Consider the following 24,739-nt stretch of genomic DNA (forward strand, 5'->3'; position numbering starts at 1 on the left):
CAGAAAAGATACTTGATATGATTTCAGTTTTCTTAAATTTACCAAGGCTTGATTTGTGACCCAGGCTATGATCTATCCTGGAGAATGTTCCATAAGCACTTGAGAAGAAAGTGTATTCTGTTGTTTTTGGATAGAATGTCCTATAAATATCAATTAAGTCCATCTTGTTTAATGTATCATTTAAAGCTTGTGTTTCCTTATTTATTTTCATTTTGGATGATCTGTCCATTGGTGAAAGTGGGGTGTTAAAGTCCCCTACTATGATTGTGTTACTGTCAATTTCCCCTTTTACGGCTGTTAGCACTTGCCTTATGTATTGAGGTGCTCCTATCTTGGGTGCATAAATATTTACAATTGTTATATCTTCTTCTTGAATTGATCCTTTGATCATTATGTAGTGTCCTTCTTTGTCTCTTGTAATAGTCTTTGTTTTAAAGTCTGTTTTGTCTGATATGAGAATTGCTACTCCAGCTTTCTTTGATTTCCATTTGCATGCAATATGTTTTTCCATCCCCTCACTTTCAGTCTGTATGTGTCCCTAGGTCTGAAGTGGGTCTCTTGTAGACAGCATATATACGGTTCTTGTTTTTGTATCCATTCTGCCAGTCTATGTCTTGTGGTTGGAGCATTTAATAATTATCGATATATATGTTCCTGTTACCATTTTCTTAATTGTTTTGGGTTTGTTATTGTAGGTCTTTTCCTTCTCTTGTGTTTCCTGCCTAGAAAAGTTCCTTTAGCATTTGTTCTAAAGCTGGTTTGGTGGTGCTGAATTCTCTTAGCTTTTGCTTGTCTGTAAAGGTTTTAATTTCTCCGTAAAATCTGAATGAGATCCTTGCTGGGTAGAGTAATCTTGGTTGTCGGTTTTTCCCCTTCGTCACTTTAAATATGTCCTGCCACTCCTTTCTGACTTGCAAAGTTTCTGCTGAAAGATCAGCTGTTAACCTTATGGGGATTCCCTTGTGTGTTATTTGTTATTTTTCCCTTGCTGATTTTAATATTTTTTCTTTGTATTTAATTTTTGATAGTTTGATTAATATGTGTCTTGGCGTGTTTCTCCTTGGATTTATCCTGTATGGGACTCTCTGTGCTTCCAGGACTTGATTAACTATTTCCCTTCCCATATTAGGGAAGTTTTCAACTTTAATCACTTCAAATAGTTTCTCAGTCCCTTTCTTTTTCTCTTCTTCATCTAGTACCCCTATAATTTGAATGTTGGTGTGTTTAATGTTGTCCCAGAGGTCTCTGAGACTGGCCTCAATTCTTTTCATTCTTTTTTCTTTATTCTGCTCTGCAGTAGTTATTTCCACTATTTTGTCTTCCAGGTCACTTATCCGTTCTTCTGCCTCAGTTATTCTGCTATTGATCCCTTCTAGAGAATTTTTAATTTCATTTATTGTGTTGTTCATCACTGTTTGTTTGCTCTTTCGTTCTTCTAGGTCCTTGTTAAACGTTTCTTGTATTTTCTCCATTCTCTTTCCAAGATTTTGGATCATCTTTACTATCATTACTCTGAATTCTTTTTCAGGTAGACTGCCTATTTCCTCTTCATTTGTTAGTTCTGGTGGGTTTTTACCTTGCTCCTTCATCTGCTGCATATTTCTCTGTCTTCTCATTTTGCTTAACTTACTGTGTTTGTGTCTCCTTTTCGCAGGCTTCAGGTTCGTAGTTCCCGTTGTTTTTGTTGTCTGCCCCCAGTGGCTAAGTTTGGTTCAGTGGGTTGTGTAGGCTTCCTGGTGGAAGGGATTAGTGCCTGTGTTCTGGTGGGTGAGGCTGGATCTTGTCTTTCTGGTGGGCAGGTCCATGTCTGGTAGACACCACTAACTTTGGACTATGCTGTTTTGTGACTCAGTACCTTCTCATTTACCATTTGGGTTTGGATTTTCTGTCACTTACAGTTAGGAAGTTGTGACTGATCTATTTGTGTATCACTGAAGGTGACATGATGCATTCTTCTTTGCAACATAATAGAGACTGGTTATTGGCCACACCGGACTGCCCAGCCACAGACAAGGAGATGGATGTGAGTGGGGCATTGCCCAGCCATTCCACCATCTCCACCACAGGTTGTCAGGGAATGTGAAAGGAGAAGTTCCCCATCTACCTGTTATTAGGGGTGTTACCTTGAGACAGTTAACTTAGGCTGTGTTCGCATTAGCTTTGCTATGGGAACTCCTTCCATGGTTATTGTGACGCTTCTGTGAGATAAGGGCCATGAGTCCAAGGATGAAGAGGAAGCCATGTTTCTCCATAGCTGTTGGTAGACTCTGAACTCCAGCACCAACCAGAGCCAGAGCTTCTGGGAGAAGGTGGGGACCAAGTACTGGGGCACATTCCTCAAGGAGTCTGTTGGGGTTATCTATTACTGCATTAAAAACCACCCCAAAACCTGGTGGCATAAAATAAGAACGATTTTATTATGCTCACGAATTCTATGGGTCAGAAAGTCAGACACAATAGGCATAGCTTGTTTCCACTCCATGACATTGAGGACTTCAGATGGGGACACTCACATGCTAAGGGTGGCCTCAGCTGGGAGTTTCTCCACTTGCATGTCTCTCTCCCAACTGCATTGACCAAGGTGACTCAGAGGCTAGGCTTGACTGCCACTGTCCATCAGATCACCTATTCATGGCCCCTCCATGTGGCCTGGGATTCTCACAGCATGGTGCTGGGTTCCAGAGGGAGCCTCCTGAGAAATTGGTGGACACTGCATGGCCTTTTGTGATACAACTTTGGAGGTCATGCAGAATCGTTTCTATGTAGGCTGTTGTTACAAGGCCACCCTTGTAACCATACCATCACAAGTCCATTAAGCCTACCCCAGTTTCACGGGGAGGGCAGTTAGACTTCACTCTTTTTATATTATTATTATTTTTATTTTTATTTTTATTTTTATTATTTTTTTTTCACACACACACACTGTATTTTATTTTTACAAGAGATAAATAGACTGACACCAAGCATTGTACATGGATGACCACAACAAAAGCAACAATGATTGCAATTACCAAACATGAAACACACTCATACTATGTCATAATATTGACATTCAGTCCAGTAATCCTCCACTGTAACAGCTCCTTTACTTTGCAGTGAAAATTGATTTGTATATTCTTTGCCTCTGGGTCCTTGTGGGATTTTGTTTTTTTTAAATTCAGACAGAAAGTCACAAAAATTATACTCATCCTCATCAGTTCACTCAGTCCCATGTAATTAATTGTTTTTTTTCATCTTGATCTTTTGTTAGCACTTTTATGAGTTCATCAGTTTTTCATCAGAGTTCTGTAAATGCTTATTCATTCAGTTCAGCAGTGCAGTCAGTTACCAGAAACCTGTACTTGTCAGAGTCTCTTCCATGAATTTCTTGAAGATGAAACCCTTTTATAGGAACATATTTGCAAAATCATCAGAGTACACCCAGAACTGTCTGTAAATGACAAAAGACTTAAAAATGACCACGGTAAAAGATTTGATGAAAGTTCATAATAATGCAGTTGACAAGAAAATTAGTTATTTCTGAGATATACATTTTAAAGTAATAACTAGGATTATTACTTATAACATTATACCAGAACATATAAGATTTTTAGAAATTTCATGTAATGTCTGAAACATTTATATTAACATATTTCCATACATATTTCCATACATACAAATATAAATATAAGATTTTTAGAAATTTCATGTGATGTCTGAAACATTTATATTAACATATTTCCATACATATTTCCATACAAATACAAATATAAGATTTTTAGAAATTTCATGTACTGTCTGAAACATTTATATTAACATATTTCCATACAAATAACCCAATGAAAGTTTAGTATTAGTTGTTTTGTTTGTTTTTTTATACTGCAGGTTCTTATTAGGCATCGATTTTATACACATCAGTGTATACATGTCAATCCCAATCGCCCAATTCAGCACACCACCATCCCCACCTCACCGCAGTTTTCCCCCCTTGGTGTCCATATGTCCATTCTCTACATCTGTGTCTCAACTTCTGCCCTGCAAACTGGCTCATCTGTACCATTTTTCTAGGTTCCACATACATGCATTAATATATGATATTTGTTTTTCTCTTTCTGACTTACTTCACTCTGTATGACAGTCTCTAGATCCATCCACGTCTCAACAAATGACTCAATTTCGTTCCTTTTTATGGCTGAGTAATATTCCATTGTATATATGTACCACAACTTCTTTATCCATTCGTCTGTTGATGGGCATTTAGGTTGCTTCCATGACCTGGCTATTGTAAATAGTGCTGCAGTGAACATTCGGATGCATGTGTCTTTTTGAATTACGGTTTTCTCTGGGTATATGCCCAGTAGTGGGATTGCTGAGTCATATGGTAATTCTATTTTTAGTTTTTTAAAGAACCTCCATATTGTTCTCCATAGTGGCTGTATCAATTTACATTCCCACCAACAGTGCAAGAGGGTTCTCTTTTCTCCACACCCTCTCCAGCATTTGTTGTTTGTAGATTTTCTGATGATGCCCATTCTAACAGGAGTGAGGTGATACCTCATTGTAGTTTTGATTTGCATTTCTCTAATAATTAGTGATGTTGAGCATCTTTTCATGTGCTTCGTGGCCGTCTGTATGTCTTCTTTGGAGAAATGTCTATTTAGGTCTTCTGCCCATTTTTGGATTGGGGTGTTTGTTTCTTTGATATTGAGCTGAATGAGCTGTTTATATATTTTGGAGATTAATCCTTTGTCCGTTGATTCATTTGCAAATATTTTCTCCCATTCTGAGGGTTGTCTTTTGGTCTTGTTTATGGTTTCCTTTGCTGTGCAAAAGCTTTGAAGTTTCATTAGGTCCCACTTGTTTATTTTTGTTTTTATTTCCATTACTCTAGGAGGTGGATCAAAAAAGATCTTGCTGTGATTTATGTCAAAGAGTGTTCTTCCTATGTTTTCCTCTAAGAGTTTTATAGTGTCCAGTCTTATATGTAGGTCTCTAATCCATTTTGAGGTTATTTTTGTGTATGGTGTTAGGGAGTATTCTAATTTCATTCTTTTACATGTAGCTGTCCAGTTTTCCCAGCACCACTTATTGAAGAGACTGTCTTTTCTCCATTGTATATCTTTGCCTCCTTTGTCATAGATTAGTTGACCATAGGTGCGTGGGTTAATCTCTGGGCTTTCTATCTTGTTCCATTGATCTATGTTTCTGTTTTTGTGCCAGTACCATATTGTCTTGATTACTGTAGCTTTGTAGTATAGTCTGAAGTCAGGGAGTCTGATTCCTCCAGCTCCATTTTTTTGCCTCAAGACTGCTTTGGCTATTCGGGGTCTTTTGTGTCTCCATACAAATTTTAAGATGATTTGTTCTAGCTCCGTAAAAAATGCCATTGGTAATTTGATAGGGATTGCATTGAATCTGTAGATTGCTTTGGGTAGTATACTCATTTTCACAATGTTGATTCTTCCAATCCAAGAACATGGTATATCTCTCCATCTGTTGGTATCATCTTTAATTTCTTTCATCAGTGTCTTATAGTTTTCTGCATACAGGTCTTTTGTCTCCCTAGGTAGGTTTATTCCTAGGTATTTTATTCTTTTTGTTGCAATGGTAAATGGGAGTGTTTCCATAATTTCTCTTTCAGATTTTTCATCATTAGTGTATAGGAATGCAAGAGATTTCTGTGCATTAATTTTGTATCCTGCAACTTTACCATATTCATTAATTAGCTCTAGCAGCTTTCTGGTGGTAGTTTTAGGATTCTCTATGTATAGTATCATGTCATCCGCAAACAGTGACAGTTTTACTTCTTCTTTTCCAATTTGTATTCCTTTTATTTCTTTTTCTTCTCTGATTGCCGTGGCTAGGACTTCCAGAACTATGTTGAATAATAGTGGTGAGAGTGGACATCCTTGTCTTGTTCCTGATCTTAGAGGAAATGCTTTCAGTTTTTCACCATTGAGAATGATGTTTGCTGTGGGTTTGTCCTATATGGCCTTTATTATGTTGAGGTAGGTTCCCTCTATGCCCACTTTCTGGAGAGTTTTTATCAGAAATGGGTGTTGAATTTTGTCAAAAGCTTTTTCTGCATCTTTTGAGATGATCATATGGTTTTTATTCTTCAATTTGTTAATATGGTGAATCACATTGATTGATTTGCGTATATTGAAGAATCCTTGCATCCCTGGGATAAATCCCACTTGATCGTGGTGTATGATCCTTTTAATGTGTTGTTGGATTCTGTTTGCTAGTATTTTGTTGAGGATTTTTGCATCTATATTCATCAGTGATATTGGTCTGTAATTTTCTTTTTTTGTAGTGTCTTTGTCTGGTTTTGGTATCAGGGTGATGGTGGCCTCATAGAATGAGTTTGGGAGTGTTCCTTCCTCTGCAATTTTTTGGAAGAGTTTGAGAAGGATGGGTGTTAACTCTTCTCTAAATGTTTGATAGAATTCACCTGTGAAGCCATCTGGTCCTGGACTTTTGTTTGTTGGAAGATTTTTAATCACAGTTTCAATTTCATTACTTGTGATTGGTCTGTTCATATTTTCTGTTTCTTCCTGATTCAGTCTTGGAAGGTTATACCTTTCTAAGAATTTGTCCATTTCTTCCAGGTTGTCCATTTTATTGGCATAAAGTTGCTTATAGTAGTCTCTTAGGATGTTTTGTATTTCTGCAGTGTCTGTTGTAACTTCTCCTTTTTCATTTCTGATTTTATTGATTTGAGTCCTCTCCCTCTTTTTCTTGATGAGTCTGGCTAATGGCTTATCAATTTTGTTTATCTTCTCAAAGAACCAACTTTTAGTTTTATTGATCTTTGCTATTGTTTTCTTTGTTTCTATTTCATTTATTTCTGCTCTGATCTTTATGATTTCTTTCCTTCTGCTAACTTTGGGTTTTGTTTGTTCTTCTTTCTCTAGTTTCTTTAGGTGTAAGGTTAGATTGTTTATTCGAGATTTTTCTTGTTTCTTGAGGTAGGCTTGTATAGCTATAAACTTCCCTCTTAAAACTGCTTTTGCTGCATCCCTTAGGTTTTGGGTCGTCGTGTTTTCATTGTCATTTGTCTCTAGGTATTTTCTGATTTCCTCTTTGATTTCTTCAGTGATCTCTTGGTTATTTAGTAACGTATTGTTTAGCCTCCATGTGTTTGTCTTTTTTACGTTTTTTTCCCTGTAATTCATTTCTAATCTCATAGCGTTGTGGTCAGAAAAGATGCTTGGTATGATTTCAATTTTCTTAAATTTACTGAGGCTTGATTTGTGACCCAAGATGTGATCTATCCTGGAGAATGTTCCGTGCACACTTGAGAAGAACGTGTAATCTGCTGTTTTTGGATGGAATGTCCTATATATATCAATTAAATCTATCTGGTCTAGTGTGTCATTTAAAGCTTCTGTTTCCTTATTTATTTTCATTTTGGATGATCTGTCCATTGGTGTAAGTGAAGTGTTAACGTCCCCCACTATTATTGTGTTACTGTCGATTTCCTCTTTTATAGCTGTTAGCAGTTGCCTTATGTATTGAGATGCTCCTATGTTGGGTGCATATATATTGATAATTGTTATATCTTCTTCTTGGATTGATCCCTGGATCATTATGTAGTGTCCTTCCTTGTCTCTTGTAACATTCTTTATTTTAAAGTCCATTTTATCTGATATGAGTATAGCTACTCCAGCTTTCTTTTGATTTCCATTTGCATGGAATATCTTTTTCCATCCCCTAACTTTCAGTCTGTATGTGTTCCTAGGTCTAAAGTGGGTCTCTTGTAGACAGCATATATATGGGTCTTGTTTTTGTATCCATTCAGCCAGTCTATGTCTTTTGGTTGGGGCGTTTAATCCATTCACGTTTAAGGTAATTATCGATATGTATGTTCCTATGACCATTTTCTTAATCGTTTTGGGTTTGTTTTTGTAGGTCCTTTTCTTCTCTTGTGTTTCCCACTTAGAGAAGTTCCTTTAGCATTTGTTGTAGAGCTGGTTTGGTGGTGCTGAATTCTCTTAGCTTTTGCTTGTCTGTAAAGCTTTTGATTTCTCCATCAAATCTAAATGAGATCCTTGCCGGGTAGAGTAATCTTGGTTGTAGGTTCTTCCCTTTCATCACTTTAAGTATATCATGCCACTCCCTTCTGGCTTGCAGAGTTTCTGCTGAGAAATCAGCTGTTAACCTTATGGGAGTTCCCTTGTATGTTATTTGTCGTTTTTCCCTTGCTGCTTTCAATAATTTTTCTTTGTCTTTAATTTTTGCCACTTTGATTACTATGTGTCTCGGCGTGTTTCTCCTTGGGTTTATTCTGTATGGGACTCTCTGCGCTTCCTGGACTTGGGTGGCTATTTCCTTTCCCATGTTAGGGAAGTTTTCGACTATAATCTCTTCAAATATTTTCTCTGGTCCTTTCTCTCTCTCTTCTCCTTCTGGGACCCCTATAATGCGAATGTTGTTGCGTTTAATGTTGTCCCAGAGGTCTCTTAGGCTGTCTTCATTTCTTTTCATTCTTTTTTCTTTAGTCTGTTCCGCAGCAGTGAATTCCACCATTCTGTCTTCCAGGTCACTCATCCGTTCTTCTGCCTCAGTTATTCTGCTATTGATTCCTTTTAGTGTAGTTTTCATTTCAGTTATTGTATTGGTCATCTCTGTTTGTTTGTTCTTTAATTCTTCTAGGTCTTTGTTAATCATTTCCTGCATCTTCTCAATCTTTGCCTCCATTTTTATTCCGAGGTCCTGGATCATCTTCACTATCATTATTCTGAATTCTTTCTCTGGAAGGTTGCCTATCTCCACTTCATTTAGTTGTTTTTCTGGGGTTTTTTCTTGTTCCTTCATCTGGTACATAGCCCTCTGCCTTTTCATCTTCTCTATCTTTCTGTAACTGTGGTTTTTGGTCCACAGGCTGCAGGATTGTAGTTTTTCTTGCTTCTGTTGTCTGCCCTCTGGTGGTTGAGGCTATCTAAGAGGCTTGATGGGAGGCTCTGGTGGTGGGTAGGGCTGATTCTCTTTTTATATTATTATTTATTTATTTTTTATTCAAACAGAAAGTCACAAAAATTATAATCATCCTCATCAGTTCACTCAGTCCCATGTAATTAATTTTTTTTTTCATCTTGATCTTTTGTTAGCACTTTTATGAATTCATCAGTTTTCCATTAGAGTTCTGAAAATGCTTATTCATTCAGCTCAGTATAGTCAGTTACCAGAAACCTGTACTTGTCAGAGTCTTTTCCATGAATTCCTTGAAGATGAAACCCTTTTATAGGAACATTTTTGCAAAAGCATCAGAGTACACCCAGAACTGTCTATAAATGACAAAAGACTTAAAAATGACCACGGTTAAAGATTTGATGAAAGTTCATAATAATGCAATTGACAAGGAAATTTAGTTATTTCTGAGATATACATTTTAAAGTAATAAGTAGAATTATGACTTATAACATTATACCAGAACATATAAGATTTTTAGAAATTTCATGGAATTAGACTCCACTCTTAATGGGAGAATCACAAAGTCACCATGCAGGAGAGCTGGTGGAATGGAAGATATTTTGTGGCCATCTTTGGGAAATACAACCTGTCAGAGAATCACAGCATCTCAAGGCTGAAAGGGTGCCTAAAATTGGCCCTCAGGCATCCTTGGACAGTCACCTCAGTCTCCTTTGCAATGTTCTGGCCCATACTCACCTAGCCTCCATTGGTGTGTGCTTGGTATGTGGTGCCTCCTGCCCAGTGGGGCAGCCCCTTCCACTTTGGAGCTGCTTGGACCTGTACACATTTGCTTCTTTGGTTGAGGTGCCATCTGTAGTCCTTGGTTTTCTCCCCTAATTCTCATATACTCTCTGTACTGTCGCCAGGGGCAGGTGCCTCTCTGTCCTTAACCACAGCTCAGTGGAGACAGTTTCCATGGACTCTAAGTCCTCTCACAGCCTAGTATCCCAGCTTTACTAGCCCTTCCTCTGTATTCCACCCCCATCTCAGCCCTGATCCTTCAGAGACTGTTCAGGTTTGTCCATGAAGTAAATACCCACTTGGGTGCCTCCCCAGTCCCTCCTTTCCATTTTCCCACTGCCAGAGCTTTGATTTCATGTAAATGATTTCTTTTCAGCCCTAGTGGGTGACCTTGATTAATGAGAACCATTTGGAATAATTCTATTCATCGTGCCAGACATTCATTTAAGAACAGGCATGCAACTCAAAGGAGACATAAAAGGATGATTGCTAGGGATTTCTGGGATTTTTTTCCCTAGAAGGAATGGTAAGATGAGAGATTTGCATTTTTTGCTTCTGACCCGGCTGTGATGACTGGAGCAGTGGCAGTCATCTTGGGGACCATAAAGACCCATCCAGCGAGGATAACTGAAAGAGAGAAAGAAGTTGAGTGTTTGGAGGATTTGTTGTACCAACAAATTGACCAGGCCTGAAATTGCTTGATTTCCAGACTTTTTTTTTTTAACATGAGAGACTAAATATCCTTATAATTTAAACCATTTTTCCAATAAGTATTTAGTTCACACCTAGGCATTCTTATAGCTGCAAGGGGCACAGCAGGGAACAACATAAAAATCCCCCATAGGGCTGACATTAGTGGAGGAGACAGCTGACAAATGATTAAATGAATGATATGTTAAACATGGGGCTGAAACATTTCACTCTTCCTGGCACTTCTCTCTGCCCAGAAGCTGACCTGAATGGGAAGGCTCCCTTGTCTCATGACTTCCAGCTGAGTTCAGCCAAGGGGTGCCCCAGCAGGAGACCAGAGGGTGGAGAAGAGAGAAGTCAGAGTATTTCTCCCTCTGCTCCCTCCAAACCAGGCAAGGGTTTGGCAGTGGATGTTCCTTATCAAAAGCCACAGTTCCAGCTCCTATTGCGCTTATATGTCACATGGCTTCACCTCTCAGCAGGGTCCAGTAATCCTGCTCCCTGACACTTTACCTCCAATACTCCTTGATCCCCTAATCCTGCCCACACTCCCATCATTCATCCTTCTTTGATCTCCTCCTTCTCCCAAGGGTGCAGTTTCTTCTACCCGAACGCTGACAGATGTTGATGGTAAGTGCTACATAGAAAATTAATTCAAGGAGGGTCACAAGTACAGAGGAGAGGAACAGATTTAAAAGGCAAGCTGGGATAGGTCTCAGTGAGAAAGTGACATTTGAGTAAAGATAGGAAGGAGTCATAGATATCTGGTGTGTAGGCACATTGCAGGCAGAAGGAGGAGCCTGTGCAAAGGCCCTGTGGTGGGCCTGGGCCTGGATGTTCAAGGAATATCAAGGGAAGTGGTGTGAACAGAACAGACATAATGAGAGAAAGAGGGGTGAAAGGTGAGGTCAGTGAAGCAAAAGGACAGAAGCTGTTAGTGCGTTGAAGTCACTATAGGACACTGTACTTGTGTATAGGGGCCCCTGCAGGGGTGTGAGCAGAGAAGGGACAGGCACTGATTGTGTGTTAACAGAATCGCCTGGCTGCCATGTGGGGAAAGCACTGAAGGGCCAGGCAGGAGCAGAGATTCCAGCTAGAAGGTGACTGCATAGACTGAGCAAGAAGAGATGGTGGCCATAGCAGCAGACGTGAGGTGTGGTTGAGTTCTGGGCATTTTCTGAATGTGGAGCAGCCAGATTGGCAACAGAGCAGTTGTGGGCCTGTGAGATAGAAGAGTTAAAGATGACTCCAAGGTGTTTGGCCCAAGCACCTGGAAAGATGGAGTTGGTGTTGCTGTTACTGGGAAGGCATGGGAGAAACAGGACTAGAAAAAGGATGCCAGGAGCTCCGTTCTATACACTTGAAGTTTGAGGTGTGTGCCAGACTGGGTTTTGGCAGCCCTCAGTGCACCACATCTCCTGGGGTTCACATGTTTGTGCAGTCCCTTCCCTTTGTGCCTGGATTGGCCCAGGGACCTGCTTGAACCCACTGAATGCAGCACAAGTGATAGGGGGCCTGTTCCTGGCCTGGGTCTTGGGAAGGCCTGACACCTTCTGCTTTTGCACCCTTGGAAGCCAGCTGCCATGTAAGAAGTTGGCCCACTTCCAGACCACCGTGATATGGAGAAGACCGGGCAGCCACATAAAGAGGCTCCCGTGGGGGAAAGCAGACATTGACAGTCCCAGCTGTGCCCCCAGCCAGCACCGGCACCAAATGCTCACAAGCGTGAGGCATTACGCCTTGCAGTTATCCCAGCCGACACCATGGGAAGCCAAAGAATCATCTAGTTAACGTACAGTACCAAGAGAAATAATAAATTGCTCTTTCAGGTCTAAAAAAAAAAAAAGAAAGAAAGAAGAAAGATTTGGTGCATTCATTCTCAACTGGAGGCAAATAAATGGGACTAAAATATTACTATTATCACTAATAAACTCTAGGCTAGAGAATGTAGCTTAAGAGTGAGAGACAAACAGCCTTCCAAACTGGATGCTGTTTGGGCCGACTTACTTGTCCTGTCACAGACGCCCAGACAGGGGCAGGCTTCACTATGCTAGGGAGAAGATTCTTCCCCTAGACAAGCAGCAGAGAATGCCAGCCCTCTGTGGGGAGCTACCTCCCATCAGGAAGTGATGAGAGTCTGAGATGAGCATATAGATTACTTCCAAATTTATCAGTCAGATAAATTACACTGTCTCCTCTGGTGCAGAGTGAGGAAAAGGGCAGAAAAAGGTCCTGAGTTTTACTAATTGAGCTCCATACACAAAGTGAAAAACATCACGAGTGGGAAAGACGCTCCACCCTTCCACCTCCCCTAGTGCTATAGATTGTAGCTCTTCTCTTGTCAGTTTTATCTACTACCTGTGCTATCCAATACAATAGCTACTAGCCATGTGTATTAAAATTTAAATTAATTTAAATTAAATACATTTAAAAATTCAGTTTCTCAGTCACGCTGGCCACATTTCAACTGCTCGGTAGCCACATGTGGCTAGTGGGTCCTATATCGGACAGTGCAGCTTTACAACATTAACACTATCAAAGAAGGCTCTACGCGACAGTGCTAACATGAGATTGTTATCTTTTTCATCTTCGTATCATCAGTGCCTGTAACTAGGCCTGACTCAGAGGCACTCAGAAATGTTTCTTGAATGAATATATGAAAATAGACTACTGTGATTTTGTTTTTCACACCTGCTTCCCACTGTTGCTTTCTAAGCAACAAGATATGAAAATGGAAAACATATTTTGTTAAATAAGTTGGTTGAAGAATATGCATCATTTGATCTTATTTTTTTATTTTATTTATTTTTTTATATATAAATTTATTTTTGGCTGCCTTGGGTCTTTGTTGCTGCGCACGGGCCCTCTCCAGCTGTGGCGGGCGAGGACCACTCCTCGTTGCGGTGCATGGGCTTCTCATTGTGGTGGCCTCTCCTGTTGCGGAGCACGGGCTCCAGGCGTGTGGGCTTCAGTAGCTGTGGCACACGGGCTCAGTAGTTGTGGCTCGCGGGCTCTAGAGCGCAGGCTCAGTAGCCGTGAGGCACAGGCCCAGTTGTTCCGCGGCATGTGGGATCCTCCCGGACAAGGGATCGAACCCGCGTTCCCCACAGTGGCAGGCGGATTCCCAACCACTGCGCCACCAGGGAAGCCCCTGATCTTATTTTTATTTAGAAATAATTGTTTGTATGCACATAGATATATATGTTTAAAAGCACAGGAAAAAGTCTTGAAAGATACACACCAGACTGTATTTACCATCTAATGGTTGAGATTGGGGAAGGGAAATGAGGAACTTTTTTACTTAAAAAACTTGTTATTAGGAAAATACATTACTTTAGAGTAAAAAAAAAAAAAGTAACATTAGATAGTATGTTAATTTTCTTGGTATATTAAGAAAATCATGGCTATTCTTTTTTTTTAACATCTTTATTGGAGTATAATTGCTTTACAATGGTGTGTTAGTTTCTGCTTTATAACAAAGTGAATCAGCTATATATATACATATATCCCCATATCCCGTCCCTCTTGTGCCTCCCTCCCACCCTCCCTATCCCACCCCTCTAGGTGGTCACAAAGCACTGAGCTAATCTCCCTATGCTATGCGGCTGCTTCCTACTAGCTATCTATTTTACATTTGGTAGTATATATAAGTCCATGCCACTCTCTCGCTTTGCCCCAGCTTACCCTTCCCTCTCCCCATGTCCTCAAGTCCATTCTCTATGTCTGTATCTTTATTCCTGTCCTGCCCCTAGGTTCATCAGAACCATTTATTTTTTAGATTCCATATATGTGTGTTAGCATATGGTATTTGTTTTTCTCTTTCTGACTTACTTCGCTCTGTATGACAGACTCTAGGTCCATCCACCTCACTACAAATAACTCAATTCATTTCTTTTTATGGCTGAGTAATATTCCATTGTATATATGTGCCACATCTTCTTTATCCATTCACCTGTCGATGGACACTTAGGTTGCTTCCATGACCTGGCTATTGTAAGTAGTGCTGCAGTGAACATTGTGGTGCATGTCTCTTTTTGAATTATGGTTTTCTCAGGGTATATGCCCAATAGTGGGATTGCTGGGTCATATGGTAGTTCTATTTTTAGTTTTTTAAGGAACCTCCATACTGTTCTCCATAGTGGCTGTATCAATTTACATTCCCAGAAAATCATGGCTATTCTTAATATGAAATATTAATGAAAGGTAATTTTAAGAGTGAATAAAGTATTAAGAGTATTGAGGTATAATGACAAATCACAGCCATTGGCCTGGTGAGTATTGTTTGCAAACCATGAAATCTGTTTCCTAAGGAGTGTACAGAGTCATGTTTTCTTTCCCAAAACATGGCTCCCTTGCTAAACTGCAGAGAAAGATAGGGCCAGATGGCACAGTTCTCAGTTTTCTGTTATACCTCCTGACCCAGCAATATGCTTTCTCCCACCTCTCCTTATAGCAATTACTTTTGTTCATTGCAGGAGCAGTCTTCACCCTGGGAACGTACCTAGTCACCGTGCCCGAATCAGAACACTGACACACTGACTGTGATAATCTTCTTGCTTTACTTTGCCTTACTTTGCCCCTTGTTTGGTGGTTTATGAGCTCACAGATGCTGGACCAGAATTCAGTACATAAAATAAAGACATTCTGTTTGAAAAGGCCAAACCTAAATTGCTGAAGCAGGGCATTAAAGCCTGAAGCAGTGCCTTAAAAAGGAACTAGTGCCATCTAACCCACACCAAAAGTCAACCTGGTTTCAAAATGAAGATCTTTAAAAATGCTACATGCCGTAGTACTTCCTCAGCCTTTTTTTTTTTTTTTTCTGTCACTACAGGAATACTAAAACCAAATGAGAATGACAAATAATGCAGAAAGACACGTTTAATGATCAGTTGTGTTTTATTTCATGCTCAGTTGATGGGAGAAAAGAATATTTTGATCCAACTATTAAAATGAATGAATTTAAAGATATGAATATCATCACCCAGAAAAATGGCACTAACAAAATAGTTTTTAAAGTGAGGGGGATAGATTTCTTTGTAATTATTGTGTTCACTGACTATTATTCATTTTTAAATAATGATGGATTCTAAGCTCTGATAAAACACCATGAGGGTGATTCCATCCCTTAGGAGCTAATACTTGAAGAGGTTGAGCTGTTTAGTAAATTACTTCTTTCTTAATGTTTTTTTCTGTTCCTGTTTCTGTTTTTTAGACCCACTATGAAAATGGGGAATATATCATCAGGCAAGGTGCAAGAGGGGACACCTTCTTTATCATCAGCAAAGGAAAGGTAAGCCCTGGTAGCATGAGAGAGAGATGCACAAGGGGGTCCTGGGGTTCATCAGCAACCCGTGGAGGAGCACATGTGCAGGGTGTTGAGATGTTTGAGGTTTTTATCTTTTCTGAAACTGATAAAGAAATCTTTGAGAATGTATCTCCTGAAAATGCGGAAGAAGAAAGAAAAAGTATAACTTTGAAGACCAGCAAACAGCCTGTGTTCTATGGTATAATAATCATGATGCTAGATGCCACTGATATGTCTGCATAAATGGAAAATTTTCCATAATAATTAAAAAAGAAAAGACTAAGGTTGCTTAAAAAAGTCTTTAACAGGAAAAAAAAAATCCATCCAGTCATTAGGAGCAGTAATATTGTAATAATTAAATATCTGGACTTTCAAATCAGATGGCCCAAGTTTGAATCCAGCTATGAAACTTAGTAGTTTTAGTACTCCCTAGGCAAGTTATTTAACACTCTGAGGCCAATCAGGAAGTAAATATATTCATGTTTCATTGTATCTTCATAAAGAAATCTTTAATGGATACTAAGAAATTATTAGAAGTGGTTAAGTATAGGGGAAGGGGTAAATATAGGGTAGACAGGGACATAAATAAAAATCATAATTTATTCCTTACATAATTTTTAAAAGTTTAATATTATAAATAATAATTTAAAAAACCCAAATATGAAATTGAGAGAATTGGAAAATGAAGACATGTAGATTAATACTTTAATATTATATTGCTAAAAATACCTTAAATTCCTTTCAACAGTAAAGTCCTAAATCATTATTGCATTTAAGTGTCATTTCACTATGTGCAATGTGATTTGAACTTATTTTGCTTTACAGTAAGTGATCCTTAAAAAGAAGTTATAAGTACTAAGTAAAGTAAAACACTGGGAAGGAAATGCAGGTACATGGGTATTTATATGGCAGTTTTCACTTTTATAATTATCACTTTTAAAAAATAAGTAAATTTATTTCTTCTAATTTAACAAATATGACTGACCTTATGGCTCATGTAAAATAGGCAAGAGAGATTAACAGAGCCACAGTGAACAGGATATGTTGAAAGATTATAGATTTTGTTGGATCACATTTTAGAGAATTCTCTTTGGACTAATTGTGAATTTTAAATGTGCATATGTCAATGTTTACACCGGTGGCATATCCCACTAAAGGGAAGAAAACAGTATTTATACTTTTTCATACCTGTTCTTTTGACTGATATCAGAAACCCTGGGATAGAAATAGAAGTCAGGGACTGGCTTCCTGAAAAGCAACATGAAATGACATCTGACCACAGTTATGGCTAAAATTATATCTTGTATTTTCCAATGTTAGAGGATAAGAAATGTTAAGATTTTGAGGTTTATATATAAATTGTTTGAGCTTACCATTTATTGCTTTGTTCTTAATATCGATGGAAGAATCAGGGAAAACTGAAAATCCTCATGGATGTAAATTATTTGATTGGTCACAGGGGGGCTTTTTGCCCTGGCAATCCTAGATTCATTTTTTTATATTATATTGCTAATTCTTTGCTCTCATGGAATGATATGTTTATCCATTAAGATGAAATTTCTGACAGGCTTTTGTGACTACCAAACTACTGCAAATTCCAGCACTGCCTAAAAGAAGTTGTGGTTTGTAACTAGTTTCAGCTGAAGACAGGTGCATTAGTGGTGCTATTTTATGAGTTTTGTAATATGTATACATAGAAATAGCATGGGTATTACACCAGAGGAACTGATTCCCTTGGCAGTATTTCAGACCACTGTAGGGATTCTGGGAGAGAAGTAGTAAGAATATATTGGAATTTTTGGACACATCCAAGATTTTTGTTTTTAAACCAGGCATAGATTTTTCTTAACCTTCTTTTTCAGGTCATACAACTTAGCTTCCATGATTCTTAATTATACTAATTATATAATAATATATGATTTATTTAGTATGTTAATTATATGAATTCTAATATTAATGTATTGGAGTTACTACATTAAGTTTTAAGAAGCAGAAGGTGAACACACTTCAGTCCCAATAGGAAGCAATAGAAAATGATAAGAGAATGAGAGTAGGTTCAGGTGAGCAGGCAAATAAGTTGTAGAATTGAAATATTCTAAAATTATGTGTGTTGTTCTAGGTGTACAGATGTCACCTTGTTTTCATGTACATTTACGAATTTATAAAGGATAACTCTGACAAAGATATTTTCTTTGTTACCCCCAACCTGGCTTTTCCTTAGAAAATGTGAGACAGAGACACACAACAGGGGCTGTACAACTACAAATGGATTTCCCCTTGTTCAAGTTCATTTATTTGAGAGTAAAACAGTTTTTATTTTTCTATAAAGCACTTTCACACAAAGAGAAAAACATTATAAAATAAGCTTGGAAATATTTGTTTTTTTCCCCATTAAACCTATACAAACTGATTTTTCTAAAACTTGGGCAGATGCTTCAGTGATGTCTAGAGTACCTGGTTCTGCCTCAGGTAGAAGCTGAGTTAGTTCTTTATACTTTAATCAGTCCGTTCCACTTGCCTGGAAACCTGACTTGTCCCCCCCAACAGTGAACCATATGCACTCAAGGATTCATAATTGAGCATAAAAAATACCTCTGATAAAACTTTATGCCTATGTCCCTCTAGTTGTGTTGCATCAAAAAAAAAAAAAACTCTCCATAAATAAGTGGAACCAAAATTGAACAGGATTGGTCGATACAATTTCAGAGTTTCAATAATAATTCAAAAGCATTTTGATTTTCTGATTCTATTTAACTTATCTTGTATGCTACCATTAGAAAAAAGTATTTCAAAAATTCTTGTTCATTAAATGCCACTTAAAACCACATGGCTTTGCTTAGAATTAACAAGGGCTTAAGCATGTTGGTTAAACAAATGGGCTTAACACAATATTCAGTGTTGCTGAATATGGGAAGTATGCTCTTATGGAAATTTTGTTTGTGTGTGACATACATATATATGTGTATATATATATATATATAAAATATATAATATCAGAGTGAAACATGAATCATTTCATTTCAAGAACGAACATGCACATTATCCCCACTTCTGTTCACCGTGTAACTAAACACCCCAACCATTGCAGTAAGTCAAGAAAAAGATATAATGTTTGGAAATGAAGAAATAAACAGTAATTATTTACAGGTGGTATAATTTTAGTTTGAGTTTTTTATGTAGACAGATAAACTATTAAAATTAATATAAGCTTAGCTGGATCAGCATTGTTCAGTACTTTTTCCTCTGTTGATGGAACTATTCTATATCTTCACAACCTAACGTGGTAGCCATTAGTCTCAAGTCACTAAATTAAAATTAACTAAATTAAATTAACCAAAATATTCAGCTTCTCAGTAGCCACATCCTGTCAGAATGGCTATTATCAAAATGTCTACAAATAACAAATGCTCGCAAGGAGAAAAGGGAGCCCTTGTACACTATTGGTTGGAGTGTGAATTGGTGCAACCACTGTGGAAAACAGTATGGAGGTTCAGAAAACTAAAAATAGAACTACCATATGACAGCAATTCTACTCCTGGGTATATATCCAAAAAAACCAAAACACTAATTCAAAAAGATACATGCACCCCAATGTTCATAGCAGAATTACTTATAATTGCCAAGACATGTAAACAACCTAAGTGTTCATCAACAGATGAATGGATAAAGAAGATGTATTGTGTGTGTATATATATATTTATGTATACACACACATGCGCGCACACACACACACACACACACACACACACACACAATGGAATACCACTCAGCCATGAAAAAGAACAAAATTTTGCCATAAGCAGAACAGAGAAAGATAAATACTGTAAGATATCATATGTGGAATCTAAAAAATACAATAAAGTAGTGAATATAACAAAAAAGAAGACGACTCACAGATATAGAGAACAAACTAGTAGTTACAAGTGGAGGGTGGGCAATGTAGGTGTGGGGGAGTGGGAGGTACAAAGCATTGGGGGTAAGATAGGCTGAAGGATGTATCGTACAGCACAGGGAATATAGCCAGTATTTTGTAATAACTGTAAATGGAAAGTAACCTTCAAAAATTGTATAAGAATAAGAAATTTTTAAGTGAAAAGAAAAAAGGACACTAGAATGAAGAGCAAAAGACAAAAATGGCTAAAACATTTGAAAGGAAGAAGAATATATTGGGGAGAATTACTTCAGTAGATATAAAGACTTATTATAAGGTATAGAAGAAAATGTCTTAATTCTACTAAGAACTAGATAAATATATCAGAATAAGAGAACAGTGAGCTCAAATAAAGGTTCAAGATCTATGGAAACTTGAGTTAGGAGAGCATGGGCAATACATATTCCAAAACAATTAGTTATCCATAGGTAGATATATGAAATTGGATCCTGACCTCACACTGTACAAATAAGGTCAATTCCAGACCTAAATGCAAAAGAAAAAATTAGAAAAAAAAATCAAAAGACAATTAGGAGAATACTTCTGTCATGTTGGGATAGGAAAAAATTTATTAAATGAGAATTCTAAAGTACAAACAATAAGGGATACTGTGGTTAAATATGATTACATTGAAATTAATAGCTTTGGCAAGACATAAATAAAGTGAAAAGCTAAACTACTGTCTTGTGAATCAATAAAAAAAATGACAATTAATTCAATAGAAAAATAGGCAAAAAAATCACAAAAAAGAAATACAACTGGCCCATAAAATAATATGAAAAATACCCTACTTTTATTAATAATCAGAGAAATGCCATATAATATTGACCTTTTTGGCAAAAAATCAAAGTCTGACAATATCAAGTGTTGATGACAATATAGTACAATATGAACTTTCATCCACCGATGGTAGAAATATAACTTGGTGTGACATCTTTGTACCAAGACTGAGTCAATACCTAGTAAAATTGAAGATGCATATACTTTATAACCTTGGTTTTCATTCGTGAGTTTTGGTCCTAGTGAAACACTTATCCATGGACACCACAAAACATGCAAAAATGTTCATAAGTAATGTTGTTAATAGCACAACAGACTAATATATAACAACAATAAACCTGGAGGAAGCCCACATTTACATATAGAGAAGAATCAATGAACTATATAATATTCATATAATGGCATAGTATACAAACAGGAAATGAACTACAGCTACATATATTAACATGGATGAACTGGATAAATTTCAAGTACAATGCTGATCAAAAGAAACAAGTTGAAGGATATGTGTGGCATGATATTATTTATATAAAGTTTAAAACCAGGAAAATATATGGTATTTATGCATGGAATGAGGTGCATGTGAGTGCATGTACACGCACTCATTAAAGTAGAAGTACCAGAAAGAGAATCATGAACATAAGATTCACCAAAGATGTTTTGGGGGACGGTAGTGGACACATGGTGAAAGAGATTCTAATTCATTCCTGTGTTGCACAAAAGGTTCAGTTGTCAAACCAGACTCAGGGGAGTCATAGGTCTGAGCCACACTGAATTTAACTAATGACTAAAGGAATGCAGGCAAACGTCAAGCTCAGAAAAATATTCTTTACCTGTACATGACCCAAATTATCAGATACAGCTCCTAAAAGTGTTTTTCTACATTAGGGAACATTTTTTTGTTTTTTGTTTTTGGAATAACAGGACCAATTTTTGAGCAATGTGTGTAGAACATTGTTTGAAAAGGGAGATGCTTTGATTTGGGAACTCCTCATTTTTATAATCTGTTAACTACACAGGTAGGAAAATGCTTACCTGACAACCCTTTTCTCCAGCTGGGTCTGCCCCACAAATCTCTGATTTTCCATGTTTCTTTACAACAAACATTGCTTTGCTTATAAAACCTGTTGAATCTATACTAAAACATTTTATTTTGTTTTTGAGTTGTTTTTGGTTAAACATGTTGGTTGAGCACATTGATATTGTTTATTGAAGATTTTGGTATTAAAGATAAATTTTATGTGTCCCATTTAAAATATCTAATTTCTATTTTGATTCTTAATTTTAAAAATTATATATATATATATATATATAAAATTTAAAAAATAGTTCCAAATCTTAAAATTACAATACCATGCATATATCTTATAGAAAAATTAATATAAAGACAAGTAAAAGGATTATAAAAATAAACACCTTCTCTTTTATCTACCTGGAACTAAAAGTAGTTAAAGCTCTAAATAGCATTTTATGGCAACAAGAGCAATGGTAGAGATTTGGGATAATTGCAATCAAATGCATGGAATTTCTGAAGTAGGAAGTGAGAGAAATGGAACAAAGGGGAAAATAAGGAAAAAAGAACCAAGTTTGGGGGGCACTCAAAATTAAGAGGATGCTTTTCATTGATGTTCTCATTTAATTCACACACAGCCCACAAGTACATCCATATGAGATATCCCTCCCATTTTTCGGGCAAGGTGGTGGGGTAATGGGTTCAAATAGACTAAATATTACCTTTAAGTCTCCATAGCTAGTTCCCTTGCACAGCATTGTGGATCATAAAGTACTTTATGGTTTAGGTGAAAAGACTATGTATACAGGTCAAGGTTAGAGAAGCTATATCTGCATATATAACTTTTTCTACCTTGAATTTTTTTTTTAGAATTAAAGATGCAAATGTCCATGACTGATGTCTGTGCGTATTTAGAATGATTCATTATATATATAAAGAAAAACTGTGGAAACTACAACTTTAAAGGAGAACTTTTATTCTTGCTCTTTGAGCTGCTTGTTTTTTCACATATATGAACTACAGGAGATAGATTTTTCCTCATATTTATCATATAAGCAGAAAGTGATTTATTCCATAGGTGACCCGTTTTTTATGTCTCTTACTGCATTTCAGTAACATATTTTTTAAGAACATTTCAAAACCCACCAAAATTTCTCCATGGCTTGCGTAAATCTGCCATTTTGAGTTTATAATCCTTTTTGTTACCCAAATGGCAAATGTACAGTTATACGTAACCTTATATCTAATTTGAATTAATGAGCTTAACTTATAGTATATTACACCTTAATCCATGACTTTTTTTTAACAGCCAGGAGGACTGACAGAAGCAATTTTGTTGAGTTGGTCTCATTGTGCAGATAAGAAAACTGAGGTTCAGAAATGAAACAGTGTATCAGTGTTTGTCAAAGGTTGGTCTGTAGAACATTTGCATCTAAATCACCCACATTAGTCTTTTGAAATGCAGATTTCCAAAACCCATTCAATCAAAACCTCAGGAATAAGAGTTCAGTAACCTTTATTTTAAACAAGACCGCAGTCCCCCTTTCCCCACCACACACACACACACACACACACACACACACACACACACACACACACACAGTTTGAGAATCACTGGGCTAGTGTATTTCCATTCACATCTGTAAAAGCCTCATCAGTATGCAAATGAGTATCTCTCTGATATAGCTCAGTGGTTAAGGGTTAAAAACTTCATTTCCATGCTTTTGAATCACCATGCGGAGGAGTAATCAAATGGGTCAGTGGAGAGTAATAATTGAATTCCCTCCACCTTGCATAGACCTTTTTAATACTTATAAAAATTCTGGTTTTTGACATCCAGTCTCTAAATTCAGAAACCTGAAGCATAGTATTTTTAAATGTGTTTAAGTGTCTGGCATTGTCTCAAGAAATTAGTTTTTCTACTTCATTACATTTTCCATGTAGGTGAATTTTAACTATTTAAACTTTTTAGATGACACGTAGCCAGTATTATATTTGCAGAGCTTTAGGGGGAAGTGAATTAACACAAAGGTACAATTTACTACATTTATGTCTTCATTCATTCAACAAATACATTATTACTTGCTTTCAATGGACTGTCACCCAACTCCCAAGCCCTATATGGGTGGAGATATCTTGTTGGTAATGAAGCTTTTCTGTTCATGCAATTTACTACTCTTTATTGAGTACTTACTATAAATTACAGAGAATATCAAAGAAATGCCCATTTATTTGAAGAGCATACTATTCATTATGGTAAAATAAAGACACACATGTAATTTATATATCTTCAAAAACAGAAATCCTGCTGAATGAAACATGTGGCTCATGAAGACAATAGTCAGGTAGAGACGTGCAGGAAGTCTTCATGGAAATGTGACTGGCCTTTGAATGAAGGCTGGATTCTTCTTGGCAAAGAGATAGGCATGTCCTAGGAAAACTGGGATGTACATGTAGAGAGGTGTATAGAAAGATGTTAAATTAAGCGAAGCCAAAAAATGGAGACAATATAAACGTCCATCTGCAAGGAAATTGATAGGTAAATATAGGATGGAAGAAGACACTAAAACATTAAAATGAATGAACTAGATTTATATATAATAGTATGGAATAAATAATTAAAATAATGTTAAGAGAAAAAATGTAAGTCGCAGAATGATTCATACTGTATTATGCTATTCATATATTTTAAAAACACATGCATATAAACATAAAGGCTGGAGGAACACTCACTAAATCCATCATAGTGATTGCCTCATAGAAAATTGGAAGTGGGAATAGAGTTGAAGATTTGAGTGAAATTCAAATTTCTGAATAATTTATTATTTCTGGACAATAACTTGAAAGTATAACAAAATACATGGAGATTACTTCTTGGGGTGCATGTGAAGTCACGATATTATTCTTTGGCCCCTTTAGTGGTAATGTACTTTTTCTCTTCATGAAAATAAGTTTAAAAAAAAGAAGAAATAAGAAATGGAACGAACATCATTAACCAGTGTTTATTTGATCATCCAGTGTGTACGCAGTGGATACAGGCTTTCATTGTTTCTCTTTCTAGGTAAATGTCACTCGTGAAGACTCGCCAAGTGAAGACCCAGTCTTTCTTAGAACCTTAGGAAAAGGAGATTGGTTTGGAGAGAAAGCCTTGCAGGGGTAAGTAGATCACATGTCACAAAGATTTTGGTTGAATGCTACATAAATTTGTCTTACATATTGAGCTTCTAGCACAATAGGGTGTTTAGTGCTTATTCTACTGTCCGACACAGACCCTTGACGGTCAATTTTATTTATTTCCAGCTGGACTTAGAATCTATTTGGGTAG

General features: G+C 37.0%; 1 protein-coding gene across 2 annotated transcripts in view; it reads left to right on the forward strand.

Annotated features, from left to right (window-relative positions):
* Positions 1-24,739, forward strand: part of PRKG1 (protein kinase cGMP-dependent 1) — a 1,231,494-nt gene that overhangs the window by 996,035 nt on the left and 210,720 nt on the right. For both annotated transcript variants that reach the window (XM_082423704.1, XM_082423703.1), the window contains exons 6-7: positions 15,599-15,676; positions 24,476-24,570. In XM_082423704.1, coding sequence (XP_082279830.1) covers positions 15,599-15,676; positions 24,476-24,570 — 173 coding nt within the window. The remainder of the gene's footprint in view (positions 1-15,598; positions 15,677-24,475; positions 24,571-24,739) is intronic.

Source organism: Balaenoptera physalus (genome assembly GCF_965194825.1).
Source record: "Balaenoptera physalus genome assembly, chromosome: 14".
Taxonomy (NCBI): Eukaryota; Metazoa; Chordata; class Mammalia; order Artiodactyla; family Balaenopteridae; genus Balaenoptera; species Balaenoptera physalus.